This window comes from Oncorhynchus mykiss, chromosome 16 (genome assembly GCF_013265735.2).
Source record: "Oncorhynchus mykiss isolate Arlee chromosome 16, USDA_OmykA_1.1, whole genome shotgun sequence".
Taxonomy (NCBI): domain Eukaryota; kingdom Metazoa; phylum Chordata; class Actinopteri; order Salmoniformes; family Salmonidae; genus Oncorhynchus; species Oncorhynchus mykiss.
In genome coordinates this window covers 62,358,468-62,371,300 of record NC_048580.1, presented here as the reverse complement: position 1 = coordinate 62,371,300, position 12,833 = coordinate 62,358,468, and the positions used below count along the sequence as shown (strand labels likewise).

Genomic DNA, 12,833 nt, shown 5'->3' with positions numbered 1-12,833 from the left:
TTCCAGAACAGCTGGTGCTCTCATGCAAGTTTCAGTGTCATTTGCCTCGAAGGGAGCATAGAAGTAGTTTAGCTCGTCTGGTAGGCTCGTGTCACTGGACAGCCGATGTAGTACGATTCTATCTTTGTCCTGTATTGAATCTTTGCCTGTTTGATGGTTGGTCGGAGGGCATAGCGGGATTTTTTATTTTTTATAAGCTTCCGGGTTACAGTCTCCCTCCTTGAAAGCGGCAGCTATAGCCTTTAGCTCAGTGCAGACGTTGCATGTAATCCATGGCTTCTGGTTGGGGTATGTACACACGGTCACTGTGGTGACGACATCATCTATGCACTTATTGATGAAGCCAATGACTGATGTGGTGTACTCCTCAATGCCATCGGAGGAATCCCTGAACATATTCCAGTTTGTGCTACAAAACAGTCCTGTAGTTTAGCGTCTGCTTCATCTGACCACTTTTTTATTGTTCGAGTCACGGGTGCTTCCTGCTTTAATTCTTTCTTGTAAGCAAGAATCAAGAGGATAGAATTATGGTCAGATTTGCCAAATGGAGGGTGAGGGAGAGCTTTGTATGCAGCTCTGTGTGTGGAGTAAAGGTGGTCCAGAGTTTTTTCCCTCTGGTTGCACATTTAACATGCTGATAGAAATTTGGTAAGACGGATTTAAGTTTCCCTGCATTAAAGTCCCCAGCTTCTAGGAGCGCCGCCTCTGGGTGAGCCTTTTCCTGTTTGCTTATGCCAGAACACGGCTAATTCAGTGCTATCCTAGTACCAGCGTCAGTCTGTGGTGGTATGTAGACAACTATGAAAAATACAGATGAAAGCTCTCTAGGTAGATAGTGTGGTCTACACCTTATCATGAGATACTCTACCACAGGTGAGCAAAACCTTGAGACTTCCTTAGATATTGTGCACCGGCAGTTATTTACAAAAAATACGTAGTCTGCTGCCCCTTGTCTTACCAGATGCCTCTGTTCTATCCTGCCGGTACAGCGTATAACCTGCCAGCTGTATGTTGATAATGTCGTCGTTCAGCCATGACTCCGTGAAGCATTTTATTTTCCAAAGATTGCATGTTTGCTAGCAGAATGGAAGGAAGTGGGGGTTTATTCGATCGCTTACGAATTCTCAGAAGGCTGCCCGCCCTCTGGCCCCTTTTTTCTCTGCCTTCTCTTCACACAAATGATGGGGATCTGGGCCTGTTCCCGGTAAGCAGTATATCATTCACATCGGGCTCTTCAGACTCGTTAACTTCTTGACGCTACCCATCCCGTTAGCGGGATCATTTTCGTCAGCAACCGCTGAATAGCATAGCGCCACAGTCAAATAATATTACTAAAAAATATTCACATTCATGAAATCACAAGTGCAATATTGCAAAACACAGCTTAACCTTTTGTTAATCCACCTGTCGTCTCAGATTCCGAAATTATGCTTTACAGCGAAAGCAATCCAAGTGTTTGTGTAAGTTCATCGATAGCATAACATAACATTATGTACACTAAGCATTAAGTATCTAGGTCACGAAAATCAGAAAAGCAATCAAATTAATCGTTTACCTTTGATGATCTTCAGATGTTTTCACTCACAAGACTCCCAGTTACACAACACATGTTCCTTTTGTTCCATAAAGATTATTTTTATACCCAAAATACCTCCGTTTGTTTGTCGCGTTATATTCAGAAATCCACAGGAAAGAGCGGTCACGACCCACCATATTGTTTACTGTTATTATCAGCGCCAGGGGGGCCTGGATAGCTCCTCCAACTGGACTAGATAGTTTTCTCTTGTTTGCTGCTCTCTTTTATATAGACTTTCATGTTTGCATTTTTGTGCGCATTGTAGTGTGAGATCGTAATTGACACATTTATGTGTAAGAATGTGTGTATCTGTGTAACTATGGAGTGAGGCATGTTTTATGGCACCCTGGCTTGGCTTTAATTGATAACCCAGATTAGGGTTGGGCGGTATCCAGTATTTCATTTGTCATACCTTTTCTGTACTGTCGTGTCTTTACTATCATTAACTGAAGACTGATAGTTTTTATCAAAGATTCCCTGTAATTATTATTACGTGATCAACTGATTTAATAATGTAACTGTAATTAACTAGGAAGTCGGGGCACCAAGGAAAAATATTCAGATTACAAAGTTATCATTTCCTAAAATAACTTTCAGATATTTTATCTGATCAATTAGTCTTCGAATTAATGAATTATTTACTTTACCTCACGTTTGTCTCATTCCAAACATCATAAATTGTTGGTTATCTGCACGAACCAGTCTTCACTATGAGTCATCCATACATAAATTGTCTTAAATCATTTATTTATTACTAACTAAGTAATTCAATGGAAATGCATAAACAAACAAACAAGGTAAATGTAATGATAGGAGAATGTGCCCTAGTGGGCTAAACCGGCATGGCGGCTTGTTAGACAAAAGGGGAAGTGGGGGTCGACTAAGAAGTCACTACAAAGTGATAATTATAACAATTGAAATGCTAATCCTTTACACATGAACGCTCACTCATTCGGGAACAATTGCAATCAATATATATATTTACGCTCAGTGTGTCGTCGCTGGTGAAATCTTGCGCTTCACGGAGCAGTGCAGAGCTGTTGTCAAGGAAGTCAGTTTGTGTTTATACAGGATGTACCGCCCCCACCTACCGTCAACCAATCATGTCAATGCGGAGCTATACAGAGCCCTACGCATTGTTACAACATTTGGGAGGCGCATGACGATGAGCTCGATTTGGCCTCTGCATGCCTCTGGAGGCTCCACAATTGCATCCCACCCTCCATATGGAGCCTCCTAACACATTTTCAGATCAAGCATAAATTGACTTTCAGTCTAGGCCTTCGCAATAAATTAGTTTACTGAGATGGGTGCAAACATATACAGTACCAGTCAAACGTTTGGACACACCTACTCATTCCAGGGGTTTTCTTTATTTTTACTATTTTCTACATTGTAGAATAATAGTGAAGACATCAACACTATGAAATATCACATATGGAATCATGTAGTAACCAAAAAAGTGTTAAACAAACCAAAATGTATTTTATAATTTTGATTCTTCAAAGCAGCCACCCTTAGCCTTGATGACAGTTTTACACACCTTTGTCATTCTCTCATCCAGCTTCAGCTGGAATGCTTTTCCAACAGTCTTGAAGGAGTTCCCACATATGCAGAGCACTTGTTGGCTGCTTTTCCTTCACTCTGCAGTCCAACTCATCCCAAATCATCTCAATTTGTTTGAGGTCGGGTGATTGTGGAAGCCAGGTCATCTGATGCAGCACTCCATCACGCTCCTTCTTGGTCAAATAGACCTTACACAGCCTGGAGGTGTGTTAGGTCATTGTCCTGTTGAAAAATAAATGATAGTCCCACTAAGCGCAAACCAGATGGGATGGCGTATCGCTGTAGAATGCTGTGGTAGCCATGCTGGTTAAGTGTGCCTTGAATTAGAAATAAATCCCCAACAGGGTCACCAGCAAAGCACCATCAAAGCTCCTCCTCCATGCTTCACGGTGGGAACCACACATGCGGAGATCATCCGTTCACCTACTCTGCGTCTCACAAAGACACAGCAGTTGGAACCAGAAATCTCAAATTTGGACTCTTTAGACCAAAGGACAGATTTCCACCGGTCTAATGTTCATTGCTCATATTTCTTGGCCCAAGCAAGTCTCTTCTTATTATTGGTGTCCTTTAGTAGTGGTTTCTTTGCAGCAATTCGACCATGAAGTCCTGATTCACGCAGTCTCATCTGAACAGTAGATGTTGAGATGTGTCTGTTACTTGAGCCAGTTTCATCATAGCGCTTGATGGTTTTTGTGACTGCACTTGAAGAAACTTTCAAAGTTCTTGACATTTTCCGTATTGACTCACCTCCATGTCTTAAAGTAATGATGGGCTGTCATTTCTCTTTGCTTATTTGAGCTGTTCTTGCTATAATATGGACTGTGCCTTTTACCAAATAGGGGTATCTTCAGTATACCACCCCTACTTTGTCACAACACAACTGGTTGGCTCAAATGAATTTAGAAGGAAAGAAATTCCACAAATTATTTCATAGTTTTGATTCCTTTATTATTATTCTTCAATGTAGAAAATAGCATGAATAAAGAAAATCCCTTGAATGAGTAGGTGTGTCCAAACTTTTGACTGGTACTGTTTACAGTATTTTTAACGGTACCATCTGTATTTTCGAAATATCCATAGATACGGTATAAAGTCCAGATAAACTCTCCTTCTTTGTCTGGATGGATCTCTGTGTTGCTTTTCATAAAGAATGGGAAAAGCACGTGCAGAAAACAAATGATATGCAGAGGCTGCCATGCACTTCTCCCCACTCCCTCTCCAAGCTGCCTTGGGTGGGATGGGTCTGGTATGAAAACACTGAGCTTTTCAAACCTTGCTGCCCTCCCCCTGATGTCTGCCTGCCACCTTTGACCCCTTGCTTGTTCCACTTGAAGTTATTTAGGTTATAAAGCCTTGGGGTGGGGTAGCACAGGGGAGTGGAGCCACACAGGTAGTGAAAGTCCAGAACAGGCAGGAACATCTACTACGTACCTACCTACCCAGGACTTTCTCCTACCACAGAAATGGGTTCCGGGTTCTTACAAACCTCTAAGGGAGAGGTATGGATCTCTCGCTTAATACAGTAAGTAGATGATATAATGAGCGAGAGAGATGTTAATTGATTTGGCAATGTTGACATATGTTTCCCATGCCAATAAAGCCCTTAAATTTAATTGAATTGAAATGAGAGAGAGAGAATAGGAGAGAAAGAGAGAAATAAAGAAACGTTTAGTGGAGCTACAAGGCAGACAGCTAGAAGTGTGTTTAGACAAATGGTTTAGGCACCAGGGTTGCATGGGGACTAACCTGCTAGACAGCTAAATCGCCTCTAGACATAATGGCTTTGTAAAAGGCTTGTTAGGAATGTGATAGGTTAGTTTGGTTGTCCTGGATTGTACTGGTGGTGACTTCAAATAGATCTGAGACTGAGACTGAGTGGTTTAGGCATATTTTCCTACTGAGTTTAATCAAATGAGTGTGAGACTGACTATCCTTATTGTGGGCATGTTTTAAGAACAAAGTTGCATTTCACATGTCGAGTCATGGTGGCTGTAGTATTTTGGAGGGAATGGACTAAGCACTTTCCACTCAGCGTATTCTGTTCCATGTCAGACAGTCTTTGTGTGGTTTGAGTTGGGGCTGCGATCTTGGTAGAATAGTAATAGATGCATTTGAATGCCCTCCCCACCTCCCTGTATTGAGCTCTTGGTCTGATGCCATCCCATGCCCATGCATCCAATGAAAACGAATGCACTCTGTAGGTCTACGTGTATAAATGTCTGTTGCAAGTATCTGTGAACCAATCACAGTTGTTCTAATGTTGTGACATCCAGCGATCGGGTATGGGTTGGTGTTAGATTTGCATATCCATTATGTGCATACAAATTTACACTGGCAGGTTCAAAGTACCAATGCTGTGTTCGTAACCAAGTGGGAGGTAGGAATTTCCCCGTTGTGAAGTCGTAAATACCAGTTGGATGCATTCACATGCTTTGAAGTTGTTGAGAAATGCAGATTGTCTAATTGTGAACAAGTTGCTTAAACCATAAACTAAAACTACAGCTATCATGCTTGTAAACAAATGATAGTGTTCAAAACCATGAATACATTTATTAAATTATATTTTGTTGTTGCATATAACTCTTTCTTTCTCTCTCTCGGAGGACCTGAGCCCTAGGACCATGCCCCAGGAATACCTGACATGATGACTCCTTGATGTCCCCAGTCCACCTGACTGTGTTGCTGCTCCAGTTTCAACTATTCTGCCTTATTATTATTCGACCATGCTGGTCATTTATGAACATTTGAACATCTTGACCATGTTTTGTTATAATCTCCACCCGGCACAGCCAGAAGAGGACTGGCCACCCCACATAGCCTGGTTCCTCTCTAGGTTTCTTCCTAGGTTTTGGCCTTTCTAGGGAGTTTTTCCTAGCCACCGTGCTTCTTCACCTGCATTGCTTGCTGTTTGGGGTTTTAGGCTGGGTTTCTGTACAGCACTTTGAGATATCAGCTGATGTACGAAGGGCTATATAAAATAAATTTGATTGATTGATTGAACTGCCGAAAACGATGGTATTAAGATAATTAATTACCTTAGTACAGTGGTTGCTCCACTAAAAGTTGCGTGATTATGCTGCGGGACTTAAAGGTAATTTGTGGTTTAATGCGGTACCCTGCGTCATCACTTCTTTGCTCCAGACCACCACAAGGGGCAGTTAGAGCACTGATTATGCTTTTGAGTCCTACTATGTCTCTGACAATGGGTGACAAAAACCTAAAAAGAAACTGATAATTGTGCACAACTTCAGTTTTACTTACTTGTTACACTAAGGTTTTATTTATTATTTTTATTTATTAGGATTATTTTGCTCTTACCGTAGTACTGTATGCCACTCCTGACCAGTCATTTTTTTAACTAGGCAAGTCAGTTAAGAACAAATTATTATTTTCAGTGATGGCCTAGGAACAGTGGGTTAACTGATAAATATACCCTCTGGTGGTCAAACTAGCACTAACTAGCATTAATGGTAACAGTGGTTCACACTTAAATAGCGTGCCATAGAATTCTGCGGCACATTGCAAGCAGCGCCGCAGTACGCTACAACTTTTAAAGGACGAACCACTGTAGGTGACGTCAGAGGTTAGCTTGTGGGAAAGTGGGAGCTCTGGATGATAGAGGAGTCCCACTAGTAATTACCAGTTGGAGGGGCATTCAATTGGATTTTTTCCCAGTCGTATGTGGTAAATTCCCACTTGGTTATGAATGAAGCATTATACTCTCTCTGTCAAAGATGGGTCTGCTAAGAGAGCTCATCTTGCAAGATCCTTGCCATGTTTATGAGTCCATTTAGCAACGGTAGGCATTTCAGTAGTTAGTGGTAACTAAAATAAGGAGTTATACTAGTCATATAAGCAGGGTTTCATTTGTTTTATGTTGTAACTATCCAAGTGTTGATGTACTGTAACCCTGATCAACAACAGACGCAACAGTCCCCTTCCTCCCCCACCAGTGAAGACAAGCTGACTCTCAGGGGACAAAGGCTTAGCCTCAGGTCACACTTACACAACCAACCAGTGATCTTGCATTTGTCTTAGAAACCAACAACCTGTCTGTGTTAATGTGCATGGTAACTGTGATGTGAGCTTGCGTACCCTTGAGAAAGTTATTGAGAAGAGGGGAAGAAATGGAGAAAGGGGGATGGGGATTGATTCTATCACATGATTGACTTATGTGGTTTGTATAGGAAGCAGTATACTCAGGTTAAACAATGTACTTGGAGTAAACAGAGCACTGATTAAGGGTCCATCGTAAAAAGCAACATGCGATCATTGATGACTGATTCCTTCTGACTGTTGGTTCTCTGTGTAAATCAATGTAGAAGTATAGATATGGAGGTGTTGCCATTGTCAGTGATACTGAATCACGTCAGTAACGTTTATTACAGCCCAAATCAGACAGGTATTTTTACAAAAGTGACTGTTGTGAAATGTTTTATGTTGTCCCAACATAAACAACAACATATCCCATAATGCCTTTCTGTATCTCTCCTGATGGTCCTCACATATATCAGTGTGTTCTATGCAGCGTTTTGTTGTATATGCAGTCATTTTTGTTGCTTGGTCCGAAGTCCAAAAGAACATATGCTGGTATTGTGATTAGAGGTCGACCAATGATTATTTTTCAATAACGATACCGATTATTGGAGGACCAAAAAAATCTGATACCGATTAATCGGCCAATTTATTTATTTGTAATAATGACAGTTACAACAATACTGAATGAACACTGATTTTAACTTAATATAATACATCAATAAAATCAATTTAGCCTCGAGTAAATAATGAAACATGTTCAATTTGGTTTAAATAATGCAAAAACAAAGTGTTGGAGAAGAATATAAAAGTGCGTGTAAAAAAAGCTAACGTTTCAGTTCCTTGCTCAGAACATGAGAACATGGTGGTTCCTTTTAACATGAGTCTTCAATATTCCCAGGTAAGAAGTTTTAGGTTGTAGTTATTATAGGAATTATAGGACTATTTCTCTCTATACCATTTGTATTTCATTAACCTTTGACTATTAGATGTTCTTATAGGCACTTTAGTATTGCCAGTGTAACAGTATAGCTTCCGTCCCTCTCCTCGCCCCTACCTGGGCTCGAACCAGGAACACATCGACAACAGCCACCCTCGAAGCATCGTTACCCATCGCTCCACAAAAGCCGCGGCCCTTGCAGGGCAAGGGGAACAACTACTCCAAGTCTCAGAGCGAGTGACGATTGAAACGCTATTAGTGCGCACCCCGCTAACTTGCTAGCCATTTCACATCGGTTACACCAGCCTAATCCCGGGAGTTGATAGGCTTGAAGTCATAGACAGCTCAATGCTTGAAGCATTGTGAAGAGCTGCTGGCAAAACGCATGAAAGTGCTGTTTGAATGAATGCTTTCGAGCCAGCTGGTGCCTACCATCGCTCAGTCAGACTGCTTTATCAAATCATAGACTTAATTATAACATAATAACACACAGAAATACGAGCCTTAGGTCATTAATATGGTCGAATCCGGAAACGATCATTTCGAAAACAAAACGTTTATTATTTCAGTGAAATACGGAACTGTTCTGTCACGTTCTGACCTTAGTTCCTTTGTTATGTCTTTGTTTTAGTATGGTCAGGGCGTGAGTTGGGTGGGTTATCTATGTTCTTCAATTTGGGATTGCTGTGTTTGGCCTGGTATGGTTCTCAATCAGAGGCAGCTGTCAATCGTTGTCCCTGATTAAGAATCATACTTAGGTAGCCTGGTTTCACTTTTGAGTTGTGGTTGTTTTCTTCCGTGTCAGTGCTTGTTGCCACACGGGACTGTTTCATTTATTCACGTTTATTGTTTTGTTCCAGTGTTCTGTTGTGTTTTGATTAAACATTATGGACACTTACCACGCTGCGCATTGGTCCTCCGATCCTTCTCGCTACTCCTCCTCAGAAGAGGAGGACGAGATCCGTTACATGTTCGGTATTTTATCTAACGGATGTCATCCATAAGTCTAAATATTCCTGTTACATTGCACAACCTTCAATGTTATGTCATAATTCCGTAAAATTCTGGCAAATTAGTTCGCAATGAGCCAGGCGGCCCAAACTGTTGCATATACCCTGAATCTGCGTGCAATGAACACAAGAGAAGTGACACAATTTCACATGGTTAATATTGCCTGCTAACCTTTCTTTTAGCTAAATATGCAGGTTAAAAAATATATACTTGTGTATTGATTTTAAGAAAGGCATTGATGTTTATGGTTAGGTACACGTTGGAGCAACGACAGTCCTTTTTCGCAAATGCGCACCGCATCGATTCTATGCAACGCAGCACACGCTAGATAAAACTAGTAATATCATCAACCATGTGTAGTTAGTTATAACTAGTGATTATGATTGATTGATTGTTTTTTATAAGATAAGTTTAACGCTAGCTAGCAACTTACCTTGGCTTACTGCATTCGCGTAACTCCTCGTAGAGTGCAATGAGAGGCAGGTGTTTAGAGCGTTGGACTAGTTAACCGTAAGGTTGCAAGATTGAATCCCTGAGCTGACAAGGTAAAAATCTGTTGTTCTACCCCTGAACAAGGCAGTTAAGCCAACGTTCCTAGGCCATCATTGAAAATAAGAATGTGTTCTTAACTGACTTGCCTCGTTAAATAAAGTTGTAAAAATAATATATATATTTTTTTTAATAAATCGGCAAAATCAGCGTTCAAAACTACAGATTTCCGATTGTTATGAAAACTTGAAATCGGCTCCAATTAATCGGCCATTCCGATTAATCGGTCGACCTCTAATTGTGATAACAATTCTCAAACTTTGAGCTGTCTTTTCAAATCTGATATTCACACATTCTGCGTTTTACAGGGACAGTTCACACCAAAAGTGTGTCAGGTTTTTTTTCATACTGCTGAAGTTAAGAGGAAGTGACATGTTTCTCTTCTGTCTCATTATTTTTCAGCGGGGGCGGAGAGGGCTCCCTGGACAGACTCCTCACCTCCGTCAGCTCTGGGCTGTCACCGAGGAAACGGACTACCAGCCAGTGCAAGTCAGAACCGCCCCTGCTGCGGACATCCAAGCGGACAATCTACACAGCCGGCCGCCCACCCTGGTATAACGAACATGGAACCCAGTCCAAAGAGGCCTTCGTCATCGGTAGGAACCCTCAGGATTATTTAATAGAATAATGCTTCTTTGTCTATTTTATGTGAGAAAATGACCTGTCTCCTGTTCCCCAAGCCCTCTAAGTCAAGACACACACATGCCATGGTGAACGTCACAGGGTTAAGATCAGCTGCAGGGCTATCCACAGCGCTCTATTCCTGATCAAATTGCTTGTGAATGAAACTGCGTATTACTGTCACAACGTCATGCACCTGAATGCTGTTCTATGATGCTGTGGGTGCCTGTGCTTTGTTTTAGAAAGCAGAGGGGATAACATCTGCTACAAGAGGAAACTTTCTTGGGAATAAGCATCAACGTGTTAACTGATAACGGTTATTGATGCCCCATCATAAGTCATTATTTGATATTTGAACACGACAGGAGTGGTTTCTACACCACTGAACAGAAATGTTTCAGATAGTGCTCTGCTGATAAAAGAGACTGGTTCAGTTACTGTAGACATTGAAAAGCTACTTTCAGTTGAACCAAGGAGTTTTAAGTGGTCTACCTCGTTCATCTCACCGAGTTTCCATTGTGCCCTGTGTGTCCTGCAGGTCTGTGTGGGGGCAGTGCCTCAGGGAAGACCACTGTAGCCAGGAAGATCATAGAGGCTCTGGATGTCCCCTGGGTGGTCCTGCTCTCCATGGACTCCTTCTACAAGGTGTGTGTGTGTGCATGTGTGTGTGCTTGTGTAGGGCACTATAAAATCTGAAGAATGCAGACGAAATCACGGAATCCAGACATTAAAACGTAATTCAACCATATTCAAAAATGTATTGAACATAGTAAGGAACCAACTAAATGTTCTGAAAATTAATTAATTTGCCCAAGTTTATCATAAGACATGAATAGAATGCGTCAGTGATTCGTACGAGAATTCCCCATCTGTGTGTGTGGTGCGCGTCTGTGTATCCGTTAGCAATAATGCTCATGAAAAGTCTTCGGGGAAATGGAAAGGTTTTCCCAAAAACCTTCTCAATTAAATGTTCATTACAAAGTAGACTATGCTTACCTGGCCGAATGATGTCATGGTTATTTGTATCACTCTACCACATGTACAGAAACACAGCTTAACAACAGCCTCTTGCTAGGTGCACACTGGAATTAATGGATAACTACACCCAGAATCTATACACTACCTTCAAAAGTTTGGGGTCACTTAGAAATGTCCTTGTTTTTGAAAGAAAAGCACATTTTTGGTCCATTAAAATAACATAAATTTAATCAGAAATACAGTGTAGACATTGTTTTTGTTGTGAACGACCACTGTAGCTGGAAACGGTATATTTTTTAAATGGAATATCTACATAGGCGTACATTATCAGCAACCATCACTCCTGTGTTCCAATGGCACGTTGTGTTATCATTTTAAAAGGCTAATTGATCATTAGAAAACCCTTTTGCAATTATGTTAGCACAGCTGAAAACTGTTGTTCTGATTAAAGAAACAATACAACTGGCCTTCTTTAGACTAGTTGAGTATCTGGAACATCAGAATTTGTGGGTTCGATTACAGCCTCAAAATGGCCAGAAACAAAGAACTCGTCAGTCTATTCTTGTTCTGAAAAATGAAGGCTCTTCCATTCGAGAAATTGCCAAGAAACTGAAGATCTCGTACAATGCTGTGTACTACTCCCTTCACAGAACAGCGCAAACTGGCTCTAACCAGAATAGAAAGAGGAGTGGGAGGCCCCGGTGCACAAATGAGCAAGAGGACAAGTACATTAGTGTCTAGTTTGAGAAACAGACGCCTCACAAGTCCTCAACTGGCAGCTTCATTAAATAGTACCCGCAAACACCAGTCTCAACTTCAACAGTGAAGAGGCGACTCCGGGATGCTGGCCTTCTAGGCAGAGTTGCAAAGAAAAAGCCATATCTCAGACTGGCCAATAAAAATATCAAATCAAATCAAATTTATTTATATAGCCCTTCATACATCAGCTGATATCTCAAAGTGCTGTACAGAAACCCAGCCTAAAACCCCAAACAGCAAGCAATGCAGGTGTAGAAGCGCGGTGGCTAGAAATAGAAGATTAAGATGGGCAAAAGAACACAGACACTGGACAGAGGAACTCTGCCTAGAAGGCCAGCATCCCGGAGTCGCCTCTTAAGCTAAGGACCCTGGGACTAAACACCTCCCTCTGCAACTGGATCCTGGACTTCCTGACAGGCCGCCCCCGGTGGTAAGGGTAGGCAACAAAACATCTGCCACCCTGATCCTCAACACGGGGGCCCCTCAGGGGTACGTGCTTAGTCCCCTCCTGTACTCCCTGTTCAGCCATGATTGCATGGCCAAGCACGACTCCAACACCATAATTAAGTTTGCTGACGACACAACAGTCTGATCACCGACAATGACAATGATGAGACAGCCTTTATGGAGGAGGTCAGTGACCTGTTAGTTTGGTGCCAGGACAACAACCTCTCCCTCAATGTGAGCAAGACAAAGGAGCTGATCGTGGAATACAGGAAAAGGAGGGCCGAACACGCCCCCTTTCACATCGACGGGGCTGTAGTGTAGTGGGTCGAGAGTTTTAAGTTCCTTGAT

The 12,833-nt window shown here is 41.7% G+C and overlaps 1 protein-coding gene across 7 annotated transcripts in view; it reads left to right on the top strand.

Moving 5' to 3' along the window:
• The window catches only part of uckl1b (uridine-cytidine kinase 1-like 1b), a 58,193-nt gene that overhangs the window by 15,680 nt on the left and 29,680 nt on the right, over positions 1-12,833 (top strand). For 6 of the 7 annotated variants that reach the window (XM_036947520.1, XM_036947522.1, XM_036947516.1 and 3 more), the window contains 2 exons: positions 10,083-10,276; positions 10,840-10,946. In XM_036947520.1, the coding sequence (XP_036803415.1) occupies positions 10,083-10,276; positions 10,840-10,946 (301 nt within the window). Of the gene's footprint in view, positions 1-4,522; positions 4,668-10,082; positions 10,277-10,839; positions 10,947-12,833 lie in introns of those variants that run through there. The other variant, XM_036947518.1, reaches the window with a different exon arrangement.